Source organism: Anabrus simplex, chromosome 13 (genome assembly GCF_040414725.1).
Source record: "Anabrus simplex isolate iqAnaSimp1 chromosome 13, ASM4041472v1, whole genome shotgun sequence".
NCBI lineage: Eukaryota > Metazoa > Arthropoda > Insecta > Orthoptera > Tettigoniidae > Anabrus > Anabrus simplex.
The window spans coordinates 33369471-33397329 of NC_090277.1; the positions used below are offsets into that span (position 1 = coordinate 33369471).

General features: G+C 38.3%; 1 protein-coding gene across 1 annotated transcript in view; it reads right to left on the reverse strand.

Annotated features, from left to right (window-relative positions):
- Positions 1-2026: 2026 nt before the first annotated feature.
- Positions 2027-27859, reverse strand: part of LOC136884713 (zinc finger protein 431) — a 62802-nt gene continuing 36969 nt past the window's right edge. The window contains exons 3-4 of the mRNA XM_067156996.2: positions 25616-25698; positions 2027-4942 (exon numbers count right to left, since the gene is read on the reverse strand). Of these exons, the coding sequence (XP_067013097.2) occupies positions 3814-4942; positions 25616-25698 (1212 nt within the window). The 3' untranslated portion in view covers positions 2027-3813. The remainder of the gene's footprint in view (positions 4943-25615; positions 25699-27859) is intronic.

The following is a 27859-nucleotide window of genomic DNA, read 5'->3' on the forward strand; positions in this document are numbered from 1 at the left end:
AATCCCACTATCGGCAGCCCTGAAGATGGTTTTCCGTGGTTTCCCATTTTCACACCAGGCAAATGCTGGGGCTGTACCTTAATTAAGGCCACGGCCGATTCCTTCCAACTCCTAGGCCTTTCCTATCCCATCGTCGCCATAAGACCTATCTGTGTCGGTGCGACGTAAAGCCGCTAGCAAAAAAAAAAAAATCTAAGAAACTTCAGTCCAAACCAAACGATGTCATCGCGAGAGTGAACAGCAAACATTTCAGATCATATTGAAATGCACTGCCATTCCTTCTCTTCAACTTCTTGATGAATAAATTGTTATTTCCTTTCAAAATGTTTACTATTTTGAAATATCCAGAACATTCGTCAATGATGGTTTCTCTTTTCTCTTGAACTTTAACGATACCTGACCCAGCAGTTGTTCTACACTTGAACAGCCCTTCTACAAGTTTTATGGTATCATGCATTTGAATAGCAACATTCTCTAAACTCACAAGTTATGCTGGATATCTCAGTGAAGTTGCTTGAAACAATACATTGAGGCCCTGTTTAACACAACTCTCTTGCCTGTCAAAAAGTTTATTATTTCCGTAAGTTCAGTGTCATCTTCAGCAAAATAAATATCTGCAGCTAGCCAGTTGCCGCCCTGCCGATTCAAGATGGACTTGCCGTAACGCTGTCCGCATCCTCATCTCGGCTATGCGAAGGAATCTATGAACCAGACATATCAAATTGAGCATGTTAGAACAGGAATTTTGAAGTGTCTGCAAAGAAGTACACAGTATATCCGTAGACTGTCTGACAATAACAGTGATCCTGTTTTGACCAGTTTTTATGCTTGTACGATTAACATTCGGAAGAACATCCGAATTAAAAACAAGCCTCTCACTAGAATTATCTGCTGAAATTAACTATAAAAAGATGTTCGCAATGTACCAACCAGCAACATTTTCAGCTTCTTCTAGAGAAACACAAAACTTATTTTCAGCTGCACATTGCCTCAGTTTTGATATAAGATCTTCATATTAATTTGTTGATTTAGATTGTAATAAATATCTCCTTTCAGGTATTGCTTGAAATGTGGTAATGTACTTACACACACCAGCATCTTACATAAATTTTGAAGGAACGTTTTGAGTAAGTCCGTGATGCCGAACTTGAACATCCTCATTACTTGCTAATGTAACACCTGCTTAATGCAACCTAGTACTGTGTTTTTATCATGACCATTTAGGCCCAGAAATACATTTCCACTTACATATAAATCAACTGTAAATTATGCTTCAAACGTGCCCGGAAGAGATGCATTCCACATTACGTTTCGTGCTATGGAACACTGTCAAAAGCATACCGCCCACCGCATCGCCACCGAACAATCGTACAGCTCTTAACTATTTGTCAATGTACGACATACAACCCAATAATTGGCTCGAGTCGCTGGGAACTTGTTATATTACTATGGCCCTGTTTCCCAGCACTAATTACCGCTGTCATGCGATATATCTAATATAGGCAATAAAACGCATTTCACAATTGCAACGACATATTTCAACGGAAAATAAAAAAGAACAATGATGAAATTTCAGATGTTTCATGAAGGAAATGAAGAGCACCTCATTAAGGCACGTCCTCAGCAGTGGTCTTGAACGCATCTGTAAATTTTGGCTTTCGTAATGCAGTTTTCCTAACGTCTGCTGAAAACCAAAACATCATAAAGGCGACTTGTCACATAGTTATCTGTGTAGCATTCCTTTAGCTGAAGTGAATGCAGAACCCAAAATCATTTTGAATGAATGGAAAACTGAATGACTGTTTTGAATAATTTGTAATAGGCCTTTGGCTGAGCTTGCTTGTAGGATTTCCGCATCTTACTTTGTCATGGCCTGTTGTAAATTCCTCTTTTATGGACTTACGCAAATATAACAGAAAAATGGAATTTCCCAAACGGGAATAAGATGAGTTGAATGAATGATATAAATGTACATGGAAACTTTTTCATTTTTGTGTGTATATTTTTATCATTGTACATACTGCATTTTAAAACTAAAAAAATAATAGCTTAACAATTTTTGAAATCCATGTGGCAATGGCAGAATCAATGGCAAAATCTCGTACAAGACCTAAATAATTTTCATGATTGTACAGCTCTCACCTGAATTGATTCGATAAATGAAAAGCGGCTAATGACTGCACAAGAAGCAAGTCAACTGCATCAAAATACACATCATTCTATAAAGTTTAGTCCACCTACCCAAGACTATTGTCTGTACATACATTACAATATGTTACCAAGGGTCTGATTTTGACACTATATGGGTCATCATCAGCCTAAGATACACTTATGGTTTTGCCGACATCCTGAGAAAGAATTACATTATGGAAATAAAATTTAGAAGAATGAACTATGTATGTGAAGTCATAATGTATATATAAAATGATGGATTGATGAACTGTTATAGATAAATTAATATTGTACTTACCAGTGACAAATAAAATTTTAGAATTTACGTCAATTACAATTAGACTTTACAAATAGTTATCATACAATTTTAACAACGATGATTAAAATATGCCCTTGTTAGTGAATATTCCAAAATTGCACTTTAAAAACGTAATATGCCAGTTGAATACAAAGTGCAGATGCTTCTATTGAGTTCTAAAATTCCGCGTGCATCTTCAGATAGAGAACTGAAAGTTGAACATTGGCGCAGAGGGGTCTGTCTTACTTGAGGTCCAATATTTCTGATACAGAAACCAAATGTAGATAAAACCATACAACATTCTTATAATTGATTCTTGCTGTAGTGTGCGGAAAACTCCCAATCCAAGTTGGAACCAATAGAACCTCCTCGCAGTGTGAACAACCTGACCGGTAGAGTGTAACAAAGGGAATTTATAACATTGAATGCATCAAAATACTTAGAACTATTGAAATAATTATTATGTAATGACAGATTTTTCAAAGATTTTGCATTAATTAATATCAATAAAATGTATTATCAAATGCTAGGAATGGACTGGAAGTAAATTGAGATCAAGAGAGCTATTACAGATAAACTGTTGAAGTTTTGAGTAATTTTGTTTTTGTATGCTTTAACGGCTAATTTAGAGATCAAATTCACCTGTGAATAACTAAAATTCAAATTCAAATTTTAACATTTCATTTAGAGTTAAAACGTCTGCAGCATTTATTCATAGCTCGAGTTATTTTAATGTTGGATATGTGGACTAGAATGGGTAACAAGTGTAACTTTGCTAAGACAGATTAATGCCCTAGACTGAAGAGCAATTTCTAATAAGGTTTCAATAGTTTTACAAAACTAAATACATCCAGGATTATATCAATTCAATTAAGTTTCTCACAACTGAATCCAACCTCATTTAAGAGTTCATATGTACCTACTGGGAGCATCACTGTCATCACAAGTTCTGCAGCGCACCTTGCATTACAAACTAATGTCCTATAAAATAAACCTTCTAACAGCACCTGGCGTCTGAAACAATCCAGTGTAACAAAATCCGAGTGGATAATTGAAGTGAAATATATGTCACACTCAAAAATTGCTGTATGTTTCACATACGGTACTTTAGATCACACACCAACGGAAAATATCGCTGCATGCATTATAGGATTCTTTTCCAGGCTAGTCCTGAATTATATACCTGTTCTTCATGAGATATGTGTTTTGAGGGTACAGCAAGATAAATTGTAATAGTACATAGGATGGAACAGCAGTATAAATCTCTGTAATATGTAGGATACGAGGTTATGTAGATGAAAAAAAAAAAGTAGTCTTGTGATCGGTTATCTGCATAGCATTCCTTAAGTGTGTGTTAATATATGTGCTTTGAGAAGAGTGCGACGAGCAAACTTCGAGTCACATACATCACAGGTGTAACGCTTAACACCACAATAAGTTGCCATGTGAACACGAAGACTATTTGCATGAGTAAAGTTACGGTTGCATTTGTGACAAAAGTAATTCCTCTCACCAGTGTGTATCTTGACATGTGAAATAAGAGCACCCCGCCTACTAAAAGTAGCTTTGCAATCGTCACAACACAAAGGCCTTTCTCCAGTGTGTATTAACATGTGGCCTCGCAGAGCACAACTCTGAGCGAATTTACGATCACAGTGTTTACATTGGTGGGGCTTTTCTCCCGTATGAGTATACACGTGCGTACGTAGTGAACTTCGATGGTTAAAGGAACAGCTGCATAGTTTACATTGGTATGGTCTATTCTGGGAATGTATTGCCATGTGTGTCCGCACATGAGACTTCTGTGTAAATAACTTCTTGCAATTATCACATTCGTAACGTCGTTCCCCACTGTGAGTTACCATGTGAGCTTTGAGATGACAATGCTGATTAAATGACCTCTTACATACGTCGCAGCAATAAGGCTTACGGCCAGTGTGCTGCAGCATATGAGTTAACAGCGTTTGTCGTAGGGCAAATGTACCCTTGCATTCATCACAGGAGTATGATCTTTCACCAGAATGGATTCTCATATGGATTTGAAGATTCCTTCGCAGTGCAAATGTGCTATTGCATTGCTTACAGGCAAATTTTCTCTCGTTAGAGTGAGTCACCATATGAGTTTGCAAATTACTTCGGTAAGCAAACCTCTTGCTGCATACTTTACAACAAAAGGGCCTCTTTCGGTTGTGAGTCATCACGTGGGCTTTCAAACTATTTGCATGCTTAAATGTTTTGTCACAATCCTCGCATTGATACGGCCTTTCTTCAGAATGACCAATCATGTGCGATTTTAAATGGTCTTTACGAGAGAATGTAGAACTGCAGATAGAACACTTGTACCACTTAACCAGAGAGTGAGTCAACATATGTTTTTTTATACTTGACTTCTCAGAGAACATCATACTGCACACTTCACACCGAAATTCACTTCCTCCAGTATCCATGGTTAATCCTCCAACATTTTCCACACTGAAATACACATAGAATTTATTATAATTACGGAGCAAGAAGATCAAGTTATCATGATCTAGCTTAATTTATCGATTCATTATGATCTAAACTACAAATACAATTTACCTCTTATTACTTAAAATAGAGGAATTAATCTTGTAATGTGCTTCATTTTATCTAGCCTGTTTCTTATCAGATTTAATCACTTATTTCGTTGCAAATTAATTGAGTAAGGATGGATGTAACTAGTGTGACTAGCTACTTATTAGCTAATATTAATTGTGCCTACATTGCCTTTCAAGTCATATGCACCTGCTCAATATATCATATCATCTTACCTTTGGCGAATTTTATTGTAAAACTCAAAATATTATTTAACTTATAATACCTTTGATTAATTACATTACAGATTCTGCTTATTCCTTTAATGTACGAGGAGTGGGGCAAAAGTCATGGCAACTACTTTTTTTGTAGATATGTGAATGGATCACAAACATATATGCAGTGTTCTCTCTAAGACCTTTCTAATGGGCGCACCGCCCTGCCATTTTTTGAGACGGCCCGGCTAATATAAACTAGATATGTGCTAATTTCATAATATTAATAGGTACATATTTGAGTCATTGTGTGCTCGAAATTGACAGGTAAATACTGTAAAACTGTAAATTTAAATTATAAATAATTACTATTAGCATAACTGCATGAATTGTATCGCAGATCAAATGTTTAGCTTGATCACTACGTAGTCGTAAACGGGCGTCTGGATTAGCGTGGATTAGCACGCGAGCCCTCTATTGCGCATGACGTCACAAACCCGTATGGCAGGCAACAGAAAACTAGAAGTTCAAAATACTCTGTTATGTCTTGTACGTGATAATAACACTAAAATAGTTCAATTTTGTAGTTAATGTTTACCTGCCTGATATTTTTGTTATTGCCCTGAGGGGAACGAAGTGAAATTCTTTTCATATTGAAGTTTTACGAAGTATTCCCCGCCCGGCCACCCATTTGTGCCACCCGGCTGACAAAAATTTATGGGGAGAACACTGGTATGTGTGTCGTGTGGAAGTTCTGCAGGCATAGTGTGTATGCAGAACAGGTCGCTCTGTGATAGCTGGTAGTAGCGCAGTGAGGTTTGTGAAATCAGTTTGTTGGTGAGTGTCGTGCGAGATGGAAGTAACCCGTGTACAGCAGCGCGCTCACATCAAAATAACCGTTTTCCGAGGGAGAAATACAATGGAATGTCACTGTGAATTAGCGGAAGCCCTTGCGAATAATGCCGTACCATACTGTACAGTAGCACGGTGTTTCGGATAGTTTCAGCAAGGACGTGTATCAACCAGTGAAGGGCAACGTTGACCGAACAGTACTACGGGGACTTCCTGGTGCAACAGGTACGACGTGGCGTTCGAGAGACACGCCCGGATCTTGTGGAAAATGCAAAAGCACATAAAGCAGAGTGTGTATGGCAGCTACTGCGACGTTGCGGATGGAAAGAATTGGAGCACCCACCGCACTCTCCCGACATTTCACCCTGAGACTTAGGTCTCATTCGAAAGATCAGGGAACCACTACGTGGTAGGCGGTTTGCAAAACGAGAGGACATTGCATAGGCTGCGCAGCAACAGGTGACCCGATTCACACATGGTGCGGCAAATGCTGTGGGAGATGGTATTCAGCGCCTCCCACATCATTGGCAGCGTGTGGTGTCAGTAGCATGGGACTACTTTGAGGGTCTTTAGGCCCAGGTTTGTCATGTCAACTTTATTCGTACTGTGTTGTCATTATTTTGCACCAGGAAGGCCATGTTCCCTGTACACTACCGTCATAAATTAGTTTGTTAAGAAATCTCAGTGCTATTCATTGTCCACACATGTAGGTAACACCTAGTCCTTTCGTCTGTATATGTCACATTTTCCAACCGGACTGGTATCTTCAAGAAAAATAGTTGCCATGACTTTTGCCCCAACCCTCGTATACATATGTTGCTATAAGGTAAGTACGAAAAATGCGATCGAAGTGTATTTACAGAATTAAAACACGTACATAGCAGCAGTGAAAATGTTAAGAACAGGAAACAATAGAGGACGATATTCTTTCGGTTAATACGAATTAAGACTACCAAGAAAAATACAGCAGTTTCTACCTTTCAAATACCTGTATCGTCAGCCGTGATAATAGAATTAACGGGGTTTCCTATTTTCACACCAGGCAAATACTCAGGACTCTACCTTAATTAAGAGTATTAGAGAAAATACTGAACCAACCCGGATGCAAGCTTAGAGTTGCGCGCTCACCCCAAACACACAGCCACACACAATGGCCATTTTAGGCCCAGTTTTACAAGTAGTAGCAGGCTGTAAACTGAAGTCATGTACTATCCGGACACTTGCATTGACGTAACGTGAGAATCTACTTCGCATATAGCTGATATGTCATTCGAACCTAATCTATTTCTTTTTCTTTAAAGTTTATATTACGTTAATAATATAAATCTGTAAATGCTTCTTTTTCCATTGGTGTATTCACTATGTTAATAATACGTAGTCGAATGCGTGTGCTATGTAACGTGTTTAATGTAATTACTAAAATGTGATTAAAGTGTGTGTGCAGGTGTAGAGAATTAAACACGTTTCGCTTCTCTAAATCTTGAGTGTACGGTGTGTTAGGGGAAAAAAGAGGCCAGCGCGCTGCCGCTAGAGCTACAGAGACACATGTCAATGAAAATTAAACTAAATCCTCCTATAACGTAACATTCTTTTTTTACAATATCCGCAGCCCGTTATTCAGGTTTGAGATTTATTTTATCTATGTCATTCAATATATAGGTGTTTTCTATGAAAGAAAGACTTAACGTCGTAACTATTATAGCGTCGAGGTTTTCGGGTTCTGAACACATAGTTATATTTACTAAGTAATGTGAAGATTACAGTAGACAATTAAAAGTCTGTAGTGTTCAAACATATAAGCTCAAAATGTTACAATAAAAAAATTCAGTGTTCTAATTATCTAAAACCTGTTGAAAGAAGCGACTAAAAGGATCCTGTCTGAGTAGCCGCCCGAGCTATTTAACGTAGCAGATTAATTTTTTGTGACTATGTTCCATTAATAGACAGGTCAGAATTTTTCATGGTATGCCTCTCCCTGTAGTAAGTAATGACAAAGGGGTAAAGTTATTTTACTTTTATCTGCAGTAGGGGAAATGACAACATTAAAAGTAATAAACGTACTGTCTCGTGTACACTTATCTGACTAGACTGCATAGCAACAACATACTATCAGTTAGCACATTAATTGGAATTACTAAATTTATGATTTCCTTTTTATTCAATAATTTTTGAACGACTACGTTCGATTCACAACCAGGTAAGAGATTATTTTATAGTATCCCCCTGCCTGTCGTAACTAGCGGTTAAAGGAGAGAAATCATATTATTTTTATAAACAAGGTAAATTAACAACTGACATTATATGAATAAATTTCCAGTCCCTCTCCCCTCCCTCTTGCCACACAGCTGGAAAGAGGATTGAACCAGTTTTTGGAAACAAGAACGTAAGCGTTGTCTGAGAAATTTAGGGTAACAGAGTAAGTATATACCATTCTGTGTGTGTCATGATCAAATATCAAAAAATCCTCTCCCCAGCGAGAGGACGCTGCTCATAGTTATATGTTTGTCGGACGGAAACGTAAAGCCTTAAGCAGATCTTATGAAAACACAGGTGCACAACTAAGTAGAGATACGTTTTAAGTACAGGAAGAGGAGGTGTGATCTTGTTATTTGTGCGTCGGATGGAGATGTAAAGCCTCCAAAATGGTGTCGGGAAGGGGAACAGAGAAGACGACGTCGGGAAGGGCATCTCTTCATAAAACTAGGGCACTTTGTGGTTAGGCTTCTCGAAGATGGTGTTAATGAGGAGAGGTCACGCGTCGAATTGTGACGTAAAGCCTTAGTGACGGTGTAGTTAGGCTTCCTCCAAAACAGTAGAGGGAGGGCCATCTAGCACAAGATAGATAGGAGGGCATCCGTTTGTAAAACTGTGTCAGATAAGCAGAGCGAGGGATAGACATTTAACTGTAAAACTGCGAGGAGGAGGGATTGAGCAGACCTCCGTGTCGTCACGCAATCGGATACAGAGCCTTCCACGGTTTTCCACTTTCACATCAGATAAATAAGATGACGTTCGGATGGGACAACAGGTAAAATGGCGTTGGGAAGGCCATCTCGTTAAACAACTATGCGCTGCAAGGTACACCCCTCCAAGACAACGCCGGGACGGGGAATATGGCCACCCTGTGAGGTTAAGCCCTCCAAAATGGTGTCGCAGAAGGGGGAAACGGCAAGATGTATCGAACAGGGCAGCCAGCCTTCAAACTAAGGTCCTCTGATGTTAGGGCCCTCCAAGATGGTGTCGGTAATGGGTATCCGGCAAGATGGCGTCGAGAAGGGCAGTTAGCTTTAAAACTAGAGACCTCTGAGATTAGGCCACTACAAGATAGTGTCGGGAAAGGAATCTAGCCTTAAAACTAGGACCCTGTGAGGTTACGCCCCTCTAAAATGGTGTCGAGAAGGGGCTCTGACAAGATGGCTTTGGGAAGGGCATCTAGCCTTAAAAGTGTGAGTTTCGGCCCCCAGGTGGATTTAGCAAGATGACGTTGGAAAGGGCATCTAGCCAAAAATGGTTCTGTGTAGTTTGGCCCCCAGTCGTTCTCTTTTCCAAAATTCCGCGCCTGCACGTGGCTAAGTCCCGTCAAGATGACCGCTGTTAGGTAAGGGGATCCTTCATAATTCCGCGCCCAACACGAGCACGTGGTTAGGACCTGTCAAGATGACAGCAGTCAGGTTACCCATGCACACTTTTTCAAAATCCGCGCCAAACAAGTGCACGTGGTTGGGACCCGTCATGATGAGAGCAGTGAGGTTATCCACGTTCACTTGTTCAAATTCCGCGTCCATATGGCCAAAACGTAAGGTTAGAACCTGTCAAGATGGCAGCGGTGAGGTTAGCCGCACCCACATGATCGAGAAGTGAGGTTAGGACCCGTCAATGTGACAGTTGTCAAAACACGAGCACGTACTCCTGTTTGTAACCAATAGCACGTGACCGTGACGTCGTGGGGTCAATGACCTCGTGAGAAAATGCTGAGGCAGCACCCATTGATTTAAAAACCGCCTTGACTTACGACTGTGATGCACGTCATGAAATTCTTCGACGTATTCCAAGAGAGGGGATCCTTCATACGACGGGAGCCCGCAGGTTCTTCAAGAGGAAAATTTGCTGGCGCGGACTCAGACCCTCCTGGTTGAAGGCGTGAGATCCCATTCGTAGGAGATGTGGAAGAACGCCTTGTACGGGCCTTGTAAGGGCGTTCTTTCCCGCCGTCGATTCTTGTTTAGCCCCCTGCGCCGGCTTAGGCGCGGCCTTCGCCGACCTCTTGTAGCAAGGGGACGTTGTCTTCTTCCCTGAAGTGTCGTCGTAGGCTTCTTAGCCGGCACATACTTGTTTGTGGTAAAAGGCTGGGATGAACCCGCTTTCGAGCTTTTTCTCTTTGCGGCATTGCTCACCGGAGCAACTGCCGCCTTGGGGGCAGCGATCTTTTGGGAAAGTGTTGCAGTTGTGAATGGCGAAACTGGGAGAGACTGTGCTATCATGATGAGGTCTAATGTCTTGGCCGGGGCATTCAGAGAACTGAACTTACGGCACCCTTCCTGGTAGAAGAGACCATCCTGGGTCATGATCTCCTGGATCATCTTTTCATTCGGGTATACTGGACAGATCCGATCCCGAGGAGAACGCAGACCAGGGCAGTTAGCGAGCCTATATGCAGTTGTGCACTCTTCCGCGCCATGAGTTCCTCTTCCTCACGTACCACACATAGATGGACTCTAACAACGAGATACCATATGTTGGAATCTGACATTGATAGCACCACATAGCAGGCGGGATGTACAGCCTCACAACGCAACGATAGGTTGGAACCTTGACTTTCTCTGGCAACAGTGACAATTTAAAGGAAACTATGAACGCACCCTTGGCAACATCTTCACCGTTGACTGTGGACGTGATGCGCAGGTGTGTCACGCACGGTGCTTCATATCTTCCGTCAATGTCCAATAACGGACCATTTATATTGGTATTATAATTCATCTTCAGTGTTCAGCAGGTGATCACGGTGGAAGATAACTCCACGAACAAGATTCAAGGTGTTGTGCCCTTCCACTTTGACGGGGATTTCGACGAAGTGGTCGCACTTAAGCAACCAATCTGTTTGCAGGGCAGACCTCGGCTTAAGAAGGAAACCACCACTGGGCATCCTCTTAAGATCCTCAAGTTCGCCAAAGACACCTTTGATGTGTCGATTGGAAAGGATCGATATTACCTGCTTGAAATCTTGTCTACAGGTTCAGGTAGCAAAAGAGGAATCTAGGGAAGCTGGAACCTATATAATTCGCTGCACTTGTTCTCAGGGGGTTGCGGCCCTTAGGGAATCAACTGTTAAAGACTTGGGTAGCGAACTATTCCTGGCAGGCGGAAGCTGTTTAGACGCCATGCCCGAAATCATTCTCCCGGAATGCCACCCACTCTAAACAGGGGGCCCCTAGCCGAAGGGCCTCTGTAGCCGAACCCAGCAGCTAAGGCAATACCCACCTGGCCATAGTCAAAATTGCACAGCATCCGATGTTAGATGATGCCTAATACAGAATGAATGAGGCAATGTGCACTAGTACTCCCTTACTCCAATCACCCACAATAGCATGTACCCCATAGTGTGTAGAGAGTAATAAATATAGAAAAATAATAAGAACAATTAATAACATATGCACTTCTGGCATTTGGCTGTGGGGACCTGTGTTTTCAGCCGGATACTATTGCAGGAGTACATGGCGCTGCCACCTGATGGCCTCTTGGGGTCATGATCGGGCTTTCCAATGTAATCGCACACATAAGACGCGCATCTTTGAGCAGCATGCACATCAAGAATTTTGACTGGATCTACATCTAAAGCTCAAAAATAAAGAGGAGACCAATAGCCACATGACCCTTTTAGATGCCTTTAAAGACAGGCAGGGATTACCTGAGAATGTATTCAGCCCCTCTCATCCACAGGGGTAAAACACGTGAAAGCAAGCCCCAATCAATGTCCGTACCAAGACTGACCCTTTCAGTCGCCTCACCAACAGGCAGGGGATACCGGGAGTGTATTCTATACCTGCGTCCCCCACCCATATGGGTTTTGTTAAGTGAAAACCGTCAATATAGAATGCTTTTAATATCTTGTAATGGAAATGCCATCCAGGCAGGCAAGAGAGCTAACATTTATAGCAATCTATAAATAAAGGGTGTTAAATTAGGGAAAGAGTTTTTTAAAAAAAATGCTTGATCAATAATTTAACCACCAAATTTTTAAAATTCACTAAGAAAACTCATAGGAACACAGCAAAATATCATCCAATTCAAATTAAAAGTGATAAAATTTGGATTAGAGACAAAATCAAATTCCTACATGAAAAGAAAGTTTCCTCCCTTCTTTGCTCCCTCAAATGGAAATCCTTTCAGTCACATGTCCCTAACAAACTTGATTCCATTTTTTCAAAGAAACAGATCACACTTGACAAAAAATGGAATGCGTCTTCAAAAACAACCCATAGAAAACTTAATATCCCAAACGGCATAAAACCAAATAATTTTCACCAACCTGTTGTGAACATAACTAAAATCAATCTCTATGTTGATGATCTCGAAGTGCTGAGCAAGGGACCTAAATATAACTGGGGTAATCCTTCTACCCGTAATTAAATTTCCACCATAGCTGAAGCAGAATTAGCCATTAATAAGCTACCCATAAACATACAAGAAGTAGTCCAAAATGAAGTCCAATGTAAACTATCTTTTATCCTTAACTCTTATACGCTCAGCGAGCCGATCTATCGGCTCGAGTGGTATTGCTTAAAACACTCAGCGTGCCGATCTATTGGCTTTGTGTTCCGATGGCTGTACAAGTACCTTAATGGACTCCCAGATGTCAGGAAAAGACATCAATAGTAGCTTTTGGATTTAGTTTACACTTTTCTCGAGAGATAGAGTCACTAAGCTCACCTGTTTGGAACAAATGAAGTTATCAAACCACGTATGTTCATCACCGCATGGCAAGTTGAAGTGTGTTGCTTGCGAGTACAGTCTCATTTAAGCTTCAAAATACGTGTTTTCCTTCATTTTATTGTTTCCATTTTAATAATAGACTATTCTTTATTATATTTTGATTATATTCTACATTTATCGGTGTTCTCAAGTGAATTTTGGTTTAACATTTCGTGTTATTAGATTTTCATGCCACGAGTAGGCCTATTTTTTTTTACATGGCTGGGCCAAGTACTAGGCTAAATAATTCCAATGTTTTGGATTATTTAGATGCTTTAGACGATTACAGTGACGTTATAGCCAATACTGATTCGTATTTCAGTCAGACTCATTGGCTGAATGATCAGCGTTGAGGCCTTCGGTTCAGAGGGCCAGGGTTTGATTCGCGGCCAGGTCGGGAATTTTAATCGCCACTGATTAATTCTTCTGACCGGGGGCCTCTGTGTTTGTGTTTGTCCCAACACCTTCATATTCAGACAACATACTACACTACAAACTACCACGGTAACACGTGATAGTGATTACCTCCCCACCATATAGGGTTGTGTCAACAAGGGCATCCGGCCATAAAACACGAGCCAAATCCACATATACAACACAGTTCGCACCCGCGACCCCACAGGTGTGGGAAAAGCTGTAGATAAAGGAGAAGAGTGATTCGGATTTTACAGGTACTGATGACAGAATGTTTTCCAAAACACAAATGCTGACTCCAGATGGTACGTGTACAGTTCTTTACGTCAGGTGCTATAACTCATGACTAAATAAGAATACAAAAAACAAAATTATATCATGTTATACAGAATTAAATGCTCTTATTTTCAGAATGACTGAACAACAATATCACTAAAGAACATATTACTTTTTTAGTATATGAAAACAGATTTTTATTTTTTGTAATATATTTTCAAATTTCAAAATTTATTTTGTAGTAAAATATGCCATGAACAATTTTGGGATATTTTTTTCCTAAAATTATATTAAATAATGTTCTACTGTGATTTTTTTTTTCAATTTTGTAACAGGGGATTTCTTTATAAGGCAATTTTTTACATTTTAACATGCATAATCATGAAAAATGGCCTGAGCGTTTTGGGCTTGACTGGTGAAAATAGCCTGAGAGCAAAAGGGTTAAACAACAACAAACGATTAAACCGAACACTGAACACATAGCTAACGCTGATAAACTAAAAACAAAACAAAAATAATTTAATAACAAAAACAAACAAAGGGAACGCTACCATAATCAGTGTTCTCCCTAGGATCTTTTTAACGGGCGTGAGCGTGTAAACAAACAATCGTTTCACAGTTGTGAAAGTTAAACGACAATCGTTGCGTGGATGTGAAAACGTTGATAGACGGGTTAAAGTAATAATGATCGATCAATCAATAATGATCTGCATTTAGGGTTCAGCTGTGTTTTTCGAGGATAGGAGGAGTGAAGGGAGTAGAGAAGGGTAGGTGCTGAGCTGGTGGAGATAGGGGGAGGGAGGAGCGATGTTGATTTGGAGAGATGGAGGTGGGGTTTGTTTTTATTATAGAATATCTGACAAGTGTATGGAATGAACATTTCAAGGAGAATGTTCTCTTTTTCCTTGATTTTATTTAAATTATAACAGGGTTTCCTGAACTGATCTATATCTCTGTGGATGCTCTTGAGAATATTGAGCAAGGTGCTTATTTGCTTATGCAAGATCTTAAGATCTTTATCAGTTGTTGTATACTCATGACTAGAAACTTTATGATGCTCACTCAGCTGAAAAACAATTATATTTGAAAGCACTACGATGTTCAGCATATCTTATTACAAAATGCGGCTGGTTTGACCGACATAGCTGGAGTTACAGGATTGGCATTCTAATTTGTAAACTCTGGAGTTCAAGTACCTATTATTGTTATTGTTGATTGTGTGAGGATTGAAAACAAGTCTGAAGTTGGTTTGCAACTTTCTAAACACTATTTTGAGGTTATGACATCAGAAATTTGGTAAATGCTATTACGATTGAACGTGAATGTAGAAAACTTCTCTTTAGGAGTGGAATCTTTTGCTATGGTAGTCTTAGGTCTGCTCTTATATCTATTGATGATTCCGTTGAAGAAGGTTCTACTGAAGCCGTTGTATTCTGCAATATTGTAAATAGTGTTTATTTCATTTTTGTAAATTTTGTGAGATAAGGGAATAGTCAATACTCTGAGTACCATACTATTGTAAGCAGCTTTCTTTTTTTTTGCTAGGGGCTTTACGTCGCACCGACACAGATAGGTCTTATGGCGACGACGGGATAGGAGAGGCCTAGGAGTTGGAAGGAAGCGGCCGTGGCCTTAATTAAGGTACAGCCCCAGCATTTGCCTGGTGTGAAAATGGGAAACCACGGAAAACCATCTTCAGGGCTGCCGATAGTGGGATTCGAACCTACTATCTCCCGGATGCAAGCTCACAGCCGCGCGCCTCTACGCGCACGGCCAACTCGCCCGGTAAGCAGCTTTCTTATATATGTCTGGGTTGTAATGGATTTTGAAGTGTTATGAGGTACAATTAGAAATAGGAAAGGATTTCCACCTATCAATACTTGTTTATTGCACTTATTATGCTACAGGACCGGTTTCAACCCTTTACATAAGGTCATCCTCAGCTGAACCACGCATACGTATCTATGTGATGAAGCTATGATTAAGATAGTATTGTCAAAGGAATGCCATACGATAATAAACTTTAGGTCTCATCCAAATGGGGCATGTCATAACGTGAACCGGCATATAAGTCACCATGTACAACAATGCATTGTATGTCTAAAATAGTATGTTTAACATCTTAAAATTAGTTGATAAAACATCTCTCACTTAAAACTAACATATATATATATGTATAAGATGAATACAATATATGGGAGCACTTCATGCACATGAACGTTCGTGTCTTGCTTGTTGGCCGACTCCCGTGTTCACGTCTTATTTACACAGTTGTACACTCAGCTGCTGTTCCTGGAGTTTAAATGATATGGTTTGCTTGTAAAATTGTATGAAAAATCCATTTTGTCTTCAAGTATGTACATAGAGTAAAACACTTTCCAATTTTAAAAAGGTGCCAGACTTATAGTTAAAATTAGGCTAAAATATGTTCACCTCTGCTGTGTGTGTTGCCTTATGTTAAAATCAAATCATGTTGTCCTGTGATGTCCATAAAATTTGAGTGAGATTGGGATCAAAGTAGTGGCTCCTTTCCCATTTGTAGCTGTGCAGTGATGTTATATTATTGCTGTTGGTGTGGCTAAGATGTGTTTGATATGCGAGTTTGTTGTGTACTGCTTCGTGTGCTCATACTAGCTGCTCTTGACTGGTTCGTGACGTGCGGACGGTTAGGATAGGATGTGGGCAAGACCATTGATCCGGAGCATAGCCAACAACAGTTACAAGCCAGAGTCATGTAAGCTCGCCCCTACAAAGAGGAATAATCTTGGACTTATGAATCTATCTTGATCACTGTTACAGTTGGTGAGGTTCACTTCATGCAAGGCTACAGCCAAGCTGGGGCAACATCTAAGGTATGCGGCCAAAGTATTTCCACTATCATGTGAACTTACAGTACTTGCAAGCGGCGACGTGAACATATCTGCGTTATCCTCTGACATGTAACAGTCAAGGATGAGTTTTGATTACTTAAATTTTAATGAAGTTTTTCCTTAATATATGAAAGTTTTCAGGCTTTCTTCCAATGGAGTGTAACCATACAAGAGGGTGTCTTGTTAAGCATTAAGGATGTATGGATGTTGGTCCTCGTTTCCCTTGATCACTTTCAGTTTTGGTGACTAAGCTTTTCCATATTGATCATTTTTTCCCTGCATTTGGGTCAATATTTTTCTGTTCCTGTCTTAGGCAAAAATGTAATATGGCTTACACTCTGTGTCATCAGGCCTTCTGATGCACTAGGTATAACTGAAAATCACATCACAGGAATGCTTGTGTGGGTTCTGCAACCCAGTCTACTTTTTAGCCCTTTCTATTTATGTCATTCCTTGACCATATTGTATGGGCTACTGTTCCTATTTCTTCTATATACCACGGATCTGTATGTTGCGTTGCTGCTTCGCTCTGAAATAAGGGCAACAAAATATGTGCTATGGGTCTATAATTACATAACTCTACAAATTTTATGGAACTGACTTCATATTGTCTGATTTATAGTCACTTGGCCATGCTGATTTCGAATATCTCATCCTTTTTCTTCCATCACCCTCAGTTCTTTTGTTAATGTCAAAAGCTTTTCCTAAATATTAGGGGTTACAAAATATATACTTTTTTTACTAAATTTGTATCATCGAAACAAAGTAACATACTCAGAAATAGTACTTAAAAATCCTGCTAAAATATCAGATTCCCATATTGCATATATTCTGAAATAACGGCTCATTAGTGAGGTAGATCTTAATTTTATTACATCACAGGTTTGGTTGGATGTATCTCACTGAATTCAAACAAAATTTGGAAATTTGAAGTTCTTATTCATTTATCATACAAAAATGTACATTACATTCAGAATTTACTAGCACATTATCTTTAGACTCCAGATCCTGAAGCAGTTCGGAAGCTTTTTCTATGAGATTTTCTTTTATGCGACGATGGATCATCCTGCTGAAGAAACCAACAACAGCCATTCGTCATGGAGGGATCCCATCTGCTTCGATATCTGTGTTCCATTTGTATTATATCTTGGTGAAAACATTCCCATTGCTCATCGCTAACTGCATCCAAATTCTCAGGCAAGACGTCTAAGTGTGAATGTAGAAAATACATTTTCAATGACAACCTACAACCTAAGTTTCTGCAGTTCTTTAAAATATATTGATAAGTGTAGCACTATTTTGTACATTTTTGTTACCTAGAAACCCATTGACCACATTTTTGAATGACAACCATTCAGTAAGTTCAACAGGATTCAGGTTAGCATTAAATTGTGAATTCATAAGGAATTGTCTAATCTGAGGACCAAAGAAAATTCCTTCTTTTATCTTGGCTGCACTTATAGTGGGAAACAGTTTTGTCAGGTATTTGAAACCTTCCCCTGTTTTGCCCATTCCCTTAACAAAGTTTTTCAGGAGCCCCAGTTTTATTTATAAAGGTGGAAGATAAACATTTAAAGGGTTCACCAATGGCTTGTGTTTTATATTCTGCCTCCCTGGTTTGAATTCTTCTCTCTTAGTCCACTCTTTGTCTGCGTAGTCCTGTTCAATAGCTCGACTATCCCACAGGCACAGGAAACAACATAATTTTGTGAGTACACTCTGTAATCCTAGGAGAAGTCCAATAACTTCTAAATCACCACAAAATATGCCAGTTACATTCCTTGTATTTAATGGCTTCTAGAATCAGTGACATACTTTCGTGTGTTTCTTTCACACCAACTACATCGGCAACAGGAACAGATGGCAGTTCTTTGTCATTGTGAAGTAGTACAGCCTTCAAACCAATTTTCGAAGAATCTATAAATCAATGCCAAACTTCAATACGTTACACAATGTTTAGCTTTGACATCAAGCCAGTCACATCACAACAAACACAGAGTGAACCATCTCATCTGAAATATGGTAATTGGTTTTGATTTCTATTTTGATAAAAGGAAACTTTCATTTCTTTCCCACTAAATTCCACTCCTGAAGTCTTGAAGCCAAGATTTCAGCACCTTGCTTTGACGGACGTATGTCAAGCACTAAGTCATTAAGTTTGCTTTGAGAAGGAAAATATGGATATCTTCATTCCATAGCACTGTAGGATGACTCCCTATTAGGGTTGGGCACTATGCCACTGTTTCGGCACACTGTGCCGGTGCACAGTTATGTTCCGCTGTTCCAGAACACCGAGTGTCAACTGTTCCGAAACATTCTCAAGCGAGCCGGAGACACTGACTCGCTGTCCCGTCAGAAGCGCCACTATGCACTGCCCTTTGCGTACTAGCTGAACTGTGCAGTAGGCGCACGGGACGCAGGACTGTAACTGCGCAGTGTAGAGAGAACTTCGAGAGGCAACATTACATGCTCCGCGCCAGTGGGTGGGAATGTGCCTGTACGGAACGTGCTGTGTGGTGTGTGCCTGTGTGTAGTTATGGCCATGGTCCAGCATAAAGCTGCAGGGAACATGAACAAACAGTCGGAACATTGAAATTCACGCCCAATAATTACGTTTAAAGGCTGCTTTTAAGTTAAGATTTTTCCGGTCAATATAAAATACAGTACACATAACACGGTTACAATGGCAGTGCAGGTGTTTAAAAGTAACCAATTCAAGAATTGAATGTATTGGCCTGTATTGTGAGTAATTAATATCTCGAAAATTTCCCTCAACAGTTTCTCGGGGATTGACGTTAAAAATTAATTTGGACTTTAAGGAAACTTTTAAGCCCAAGAAAAATATGGTCATTGCTTAGGAATTAAAGATATAACTGGATGAAAAATTGTTGACACTCCAGCACAGGGCGGCACACAGCCGGTATCGACAGGCAGACACAGTGAAGCCCAACTAATCTATCGAGTGCAGCCTTGGCACAGCACGTTCGGTTCAGGCACATTCCAGCTGAAGTGGAGCATGTCCTGTTGCCTCTCGAAGTTCTCTCTAGGATGCAGTTACAGTCCTGTGTCCCGTATCCTGGCACTCTGTACCGAAACACTGCCTCAAGCTCCTAATGTTGCGGAACAAGTGAATGTTCCGGTCTGCCCTACCCTATTCCGTATATCTGATGCTGTTACACCATTGTCTGTTTCACTGTCCTCCGTTTCTGAATGTTGTTGACAATTTAAAGAAGCTACTGGTATTGGTAAGTCATTCCTATGAGGTATTGGTCCGATGGCTGAACGGAACTGGGGATTTGAGATTTTCTGTTTATATTTTAACGAAAACCTTGTTATTTTGATTGTGCTGAAATAACAGTCATTATCGCCATATCATTGGAACTCCACGCAGCATATGCTGTTTCTCCCCGTTTACTCACTGAGTTAGTTTCACATAATATCGGATGCAACTTATATGTGGTGCGAAATGTTCATCTTGGTCAACAAGTGGACTGCCAAAATACAGGTGATATGCAGTTTTCAATAGTTTCGTAATTGGATTCCTTTCTCTGCTAGTTGTGAATTCTCTGCAGATAAACAAAAACAATCCAAGAATTGATACATACACTTCTCTGCTTTGCACTGTTTAAGCACAAGAACAACACAGCAAAGTTTAAAATTTCACACTGTATGAAAGATGTAGAATCTACCACCACATTTTTAACCCGGATACTGACAGAAATCTAAAATCACACTCCAGTAAGTTCTATAAATATAGCTCCAATTATACTTCACATAAAGTCAGCATTTCTAGTCAGATAAGCTTACGCAAGTACGTATGCATCCAGATTCAGATGGGGCGAGATTGCAATGCAGCGAAAAAAATAAACAGCTATAACTTTTTCCCTGATGTGATAGTAATGTTCTCTTTTTGGCAATGTAATCAACACCTTATTTGTAATAAAATCCAGTACTTCCCTTTCTAGTTCCCAAAATCTTGTTGAGTACTGTTACCTCTGTGAGAGGAACCACAAGCTTTGAAAATAGGACAAGCTCCAAAAAATGTTTAGAAATCAGGAAACTTGCTGTACTTAAGAATGAGATTGAACAAGACGTTTTAAAGCTTCACAACTTGCCTGATTTGCATATTAAAGAATGCCTACTGCACCAATACATTTTGTGTGTTTTAGTTTGTGAATAGTATTATTAATTTTTTTTGTAATACATGAATAATCAACAAATATGCAAGTGTAGACAATATTGCAGCCAGCAAATTATGGGTTGCCCATTCAGTAATTCCAGTGTCAACATTTGAAAGACGTCCTAATTTGTACAAAGACATAAAATAATCAAAAAATCTGTCTGAAATATTATTAGTGGGTTAACAGTTCCTTCCCAACATCAAGTACTGACAAAATGATCTATTTGTTGTCTTCTTGCTTCTAACAAAATTCAAAATGGTTTAAAATAGTATTCATGAGTTCCTGCATATGAGTGATATAGTTTTTTATGTTATGAATCTATCAATGTTTTACTTAATTTTCTTATAATTACACCAACAATGTCATGACGGTGTCTTGTTTAAATCTGTACCAGCACCAATACTAAGTTTGTTCAAAGAAACAACTTACTGCCGTGTGAATATTAATAAAATTAAGTTCGCCTCTAGTGAATGCCCTTTAACATTCCATACATAGTAGAAAAATCTGCTTCAAAAATTTAGGTATAAAGTGAAGAAGATATTTTTCTTCTGGCATGAACACTGGAGGGTCTTATTTCAATATGTAATGACAGATAAAGATCAATCTCCAGTAGAACTACATATTCTCTAACAGCAGAATTAAATTTGCAACATTAATAATTAATAAATCTAAACCCATTGAACTGTATTAACAATATTCTTCAAAGAATGCAAGTTTTGCAGCCATTCTATTAGTAAGATTAGACGTGAGACCCCTAAATGATGGATTATTACAACCATAAAATTATGCTACTGAGAATTTAACTAGCTAGAGAATTGAAAAAAATACAAAATGAATCCAAATTCAAATTTGGGGGGGGAACGTTAACACCGAATAATTAATAAACACTATTATGCAGTGCTTAACACAGACAGCTCCACAATTTCACCACCATTATCTCCCCACCCAGTCCCTCAGTCCTATACTCCCTGAATACACTATATTACAATAATTATTTTATTATTATTATTGATATATACAGTCGTATCAGCACACACGTTTTTAAAACATAACCGGTTTTCGGACACTAAGGTCCATCATCAGTGTTAATATTTAAATTTAATTTCACATAAGTGTGTCGTCAAAATGAGTTAAAAATGAGTTTAAATTTGTAGCCCTGTTGACATCAACTGTAAAATGAGAAAAAAGAAACCAAGTGTTAAAATTATGAAATCAATACATGTAAACTTACAATGTTGTTGTAAAAATTATGGACATACCATGTTAAGGCTGGCTTTCCTTCGTGCTCAGGCTGTTGGTTGAGTACTAACGAGCGTTCAGCTTTAACTACGGAACCGCACTGCAAGCACATGATGTTACGTCACCTCAAGGTTACGTAGTGAGCACCTGATGTTTACGTCAACTCAAGATTGTAAACAAGATGTTGCTTGCGGCTGTTTCATTTAAAATTTTATCTGGTTCCCTAGTCTGCGCTAAAAATATCTCAATGTTTTCACGTGTATTTAATTCAAATCCATAATTACCTTTAAAAATTAACTTCATGTCCTTTTCGATCCCTAAAAAGCTATGGTTATTGTTATGTGTTCCGCAAAAGCTGAATACTTGTTGTACTTTATTGCCTTAAAATGTTCTTGATATCTTTGATTTAAGGTTCGCCCGGTTCTACCTATATAAAACTTTTTACAGTCGTTACAAGTGAGCCTGTATACTCCCGAATTAGTATATATATCTTTTTTATTGACACTGTGTGCATTATATATATGTTCTGATATTTTATTTCTGGTTCGGAAAGCTGTTTTTAGTTGAAATTTCTTAAATATATTCGCGATTTTAAAAACTTGACTTCCAAAATATGTAAATGTCACAAATTTATTATGTTCATGGATTTTCTTTCTTTTCTCATGGTTTTTCTTTTTTTCTCCATTTTCTTTCTTACGTATAATATTGTCTATCAATTCTGGGTTGTAGCCATTTGCTTTAGCAATTTGTTTTATTATTCTAATTTCTTTCAGTTTGTTTTCATTACTCAAGGGAAGTTTTAGTAATCTACTAATGTAGCTGTTGTAAGCTGATTGTTTGTGGGTTCCTGGGTGGTTGGAATCTTTATTGATGGTAGTGATGGCCTGTGTGGGTTTCCTAAAAATATCGAAATCTATCCTATTGTTGGTTTTTGTTAATGTGAGGTCCAAGAAATTTAACTTTTTATCGATTTCTTTCTCCATAGTGAATTTAATGTTGCTGTCAAGCAAATTCAAACAACCCAGAAATGTTTCGGGAGTAATGAGGTCTCCATTTAAAAATACCACCGTGTCGTCAACAAAACGGACCCATAATTTTATTTCTTTCTGATATGTGTTCATCTTGTTTACAATCTTGAGTTGACGTAAACATCAGGTGCTCACTACGTAACCTTGAGGTGACGTAACATCATGTGCTTGCAGTGCGGTTCCGTAGTTAAAGCTGAACGCTCGTTAGTACTCGACCAACAGCCTGAGCACGAAGGAAAGCCAGCCTTAACATGGTATGTCCATAATTTTTACAACAACATTGTAAGTTTACATGTATTGATTTCATAATTTTAACACTTGGTTTCTTTTTTCTCATTTTACAGTTGATGTCAACAGGGCTACAAATTTAAACTCATTTTTAACTCATTTTGACGACACACTTATGTGAAATTAAATTTAAATATTAACACTGATGATGGACCTTAGTGTCCGAAAACCGGTTATGTTTTAAAAACGTGTGTGCTGATACGACTGTATATATCAATAATAATAATAAAATAATTATATCAGCACTGTCAAAATGGCTTTGATATTTTATAATGATTATAATTACAATAATTATCAAATAACAGTGTATCTTACACTGAACTATATAGCCATGTCTCAGTCAAAGTATCAAATCATATCCACTTCTGAAAACATTTAAGAAGAAATGATTTGCCTTAGTCTTTACACCCCACATATTATGTTGAACATGTAACCATGCTTGCAATCAATTTGATTACATTATTTAATCATCCATAGATATCATCCAGGTCCTTTTTCTGTAATTTGGTAACACCTGAATTACCTCATCGTGCCTGTTTGAAAACAAGACTTCTTAGAGGTGTCTGCTTATGATGAATGTAAATATTATTACTTGCTACATAACCTAGATACTTAGTATTTCAATCTTGTTTTGTCCTTCTTCTCTGAATAAATTTATCTATATGCAACATACTTTATCATCATACCAGCTCAACAATGTCAATGAAATTCTTTTTCTCATCCCATGGAAGATTTCAATGACCTGTTCATTCAGATTGATTGACCAGCATTAGCTGGTCCAATTTTCTTTACTACTTCATATGGGCCTTCATTGTGCAATTAAGGAGTTTGCCACATCTCCATAATATTTCTCCTGCTGTAAAGATGCATTTCACCTAGTTTTAGGTCTATGTCTTTCAGTTGTTCTTAACGAGATATTTTCACTTTTCATTTCTTCCATTTTGTTTTGGGAGGTTAGAAGTGCTTCATTTTTTTGCTTTATTAATTTGCTGTTTTCATCCAGCGTTTCAACCACTGAATCAACAGAGTTACACTTATATTTTTATTTCTCATCACTATTGCAGTTTATATTAAATATACCTTTCTTAATTCATACAAGTATTGCTGTTAGGATTTCTTCATTTGGAAATATCATATAGTGAATGTTCATTGCAACTCAAGATATTCCTACTTCTCATTACCACTTCTGAGACATTTCATTCTGTTGCTGGTACTACGAGGGTAATCACAAAAATAAGGTCTCTTATTTATTTATATATAGAGAACTCTGTTTATGTGGCTGTTGGTCACAATATTATGAAGAGTATTTCCCACGCTCGCATATAAACATGCGCACGCTGCGCTGAGGCACTCAGTCTTGGCTTGGATGTTTTTGCCAAATGCGAAGTGTACGTAGTTATTCAGTTTTTGAACGCAAAATGACTGAACCAATTGAAATCCATTGCCAACTGATGGTAGTGTATTGTGAGTCATACTTTGCAGCCGAAAAGGACAACCTTTTGGACTCAATTGTCACGGGCGACGAAACCTGAGCTTTCCACTTTACACCTGAGACCAAGCAACAATCCTGCCAGTGGTGGCATCCCTCTTTGCCAAAGATGGGGAAATTCAAGCAAACACAGTCAGAGGGTAAAGACATGACAACTGTGTTTTGGGATCGAAAAGGGGTATTGTTGGTCGACTTTATGAAAGCGAGCTGGTATGACATGGGCATACAAAAAATGTCACAGCATCTACAAAATTGCGTCGAAGGAAATGGTGATTATGTAGAAAAATAGCTAAATGTATGGGCTATAAAATGATGTAAGCCATTGTATAAATAAACAGGTCTATGTATTTATAACAAAATAGAAGACCTTATTTTTGAGATTACCTTCATACATTCAACTCCAGTAATATTCCTCTTATTGACAAGTTTGTTGCAAACTTCATATTTTGTATGTGTTCCATTTAATGTGATGAGCAAAACTTGACTGTGATGAACATTGTGAGATTGCAGCATCATAGCAAGACGTTGCTGTGGTAATAAGCAATAATTCATAGTAATAATATTTGATTAGTATATAATTATCATACACCACTCAATATCAGTAAAGTCAACAAACAATATACTCTTTATCATATAACTGAAGTGACTGGTTGCTATTCAAAATATGTATGACACCCTACCACTGGTCCATAGAGGGAGCTAGTTAACAGATAAACAACAAATTCAATGTTGTGTAGCCTTTGGGCTGTAAAACTAAACTGTACTTGCCTGTTTTCATCTTTGAAGTAGGGAACCAACTGAGCACTTGTACGTTCTTCTGTAAATATTTCATCCTTAATGTCTGCAGCGGACTATAAGTAAAATATAAGAAATTAAATTAAGATAAATGGCACAGCAAAAATAAACATATGTAAAAAAAGAAAAAGAACAGCTGATAAAATAAAAGCCATATTTACACAATAATCAAAATATAATTAATTTTATTGTAGCAACCAAAATATAATGCACCAATAATTAAGAATGGAAAATTGAAAGAAACAAAACTTGGTACACAGAGTGGTAGAAAAAATCCTCAGTACTGATGAGAAGAAAAAATGATGAAATATTATTAGATGACAGATCAGGGATGAATAAATTAAATTCCTGTATAATTAAGCTTGTTAAGTTGTCACAGTTAAAACTCGATCAAGAAACAAATATATTAAACTGATATATATGACCCAGTTTGATATATTTCTTCAACACAAAAATATATACAACCACATTGATTGCAATCCAAATATGCTTTCACAATTTTTTTTATCAATTTTAAAGAAGAATTCCTTAATAGTTTAAGACATTTTAACCTAGTAACTGATGAAGAGCTCAATGCAATGAAAATTAGAAACAGCGTGATCAGTTCGAAACATGGAAAAACTTACCTCACACTGCCAGAGGTGCATCTCATTCCACGGAGTAAGAGATCTAATAGTTGTACATCAATGCACTACCATCTTCTCAATGGACAAACATCCTAAAGATAGAACTACAATGTTGTCGCAGTTCAAAGTGTTCCTGGCCGAAGCCATTGATGTGAGTGCAACAAGAGAGAAACCATTCCTCATATTCTTGGTTTCTACAGAAAAGTGGAGCTCATCAGAAATATAAGACATCAGACTTCGTAGGAGGACACCCAATAACTTTAGAAATGTAAAACAGCTCAGAGTGTATGAGAACGTAATCTGGACATCAGCTGAAGGTTCAATTAAATGAATGGACATGGTAGCAATCTATAGGAAATCCAAATACGGCACCATTATTGATCCAACAGTCAGATTTAAGCTAGGTGCAAAGCAATACAGAGAGGTTTACAGAAAGAGTTCCTATGAGCCTTACTCTTGTAACTTGGGACACAAGTACAAAATTAGCAACTGGTTTGGTGCATGCTCAAGAATCACTAATTCCTCTGTGAAAACTTTCAAATGATTTTGACTCCCTATGAAAGTTTTGCAAGATACTCTATATCATCTGCAATATTAAGAGATCTCCTATGAAAAGTACAAAACCATCTGTATATCTGAAATTCCTAATGAAATAAACAGAACATTCTCTAAATTTCAATAAAAAGTAAGTACTTCACATGTAATTCCATTTCAATTGTCTTCATAGATTCATCAGTAGGCTGAACTTTTGCGGTTTCCTTAGTACTACAGCAGCTATCCAGAATGGATTTCTTCCCTCTAGTCAAAATATACTTATGGAAAAAACATACAAGTATCAAACCAAGTCATCATTATACAGAGAGGAACCAGAAAAGTGGGATCATCACAGGATAACAACAAACTCCACACCTTCACATAAGGCCAACCCTTGTCCTCTCTTCCTCTTCTTTCTTTTTCCTGCACAGTCCTGCCATTACCTTTATGCGATATATGTCTTGACCTGTCACTTGTGTGTTCCTTTCTATTACTTGAGTTGCTAAAGAGAAATTTGATCAGTGAGAAGACATACACTAGTCCTCATCCAACAAAGCTCCCTGGGTTGAAGACTCCCCTAACATAACCAAATTAATCCTAGAAATGGTCAGTTATTCCAAATGTTCTTCAATTCTTTAGAATGAGAAGTCTTTATCAACATCAACTTTAATAAAAATCTACAAAATTTTTACTCCCCTTCAAAAAGACCCTGTTCAGGTAATTTACTTTAAAACTACATTAGCAGTAGACCCAACAAATTTTATAATTTTCATTCACAATGACTTAGCTTTGTATGCATCTCTTGGGTTTATGAAAGATACAAATTGCAGTGAAGCTTTATGTTCTCTTCCTCAGAATTTCTTTTCTTTTACAATTAGTTGTAGTGCTGCACCAACACAATTTGGTTATCTTTTGCTATTTGCTTTACGTCGCACCAACAGAGATAGGTCTTATGGTGACGATGGGATAGTAAAGGCCTAGGAGTGGGAAAAAAGCGGCCATGGCCTTAATTACGGTACAGTCAAAGCATTTGCCTAGTGTTAAAATGGGAAACCAC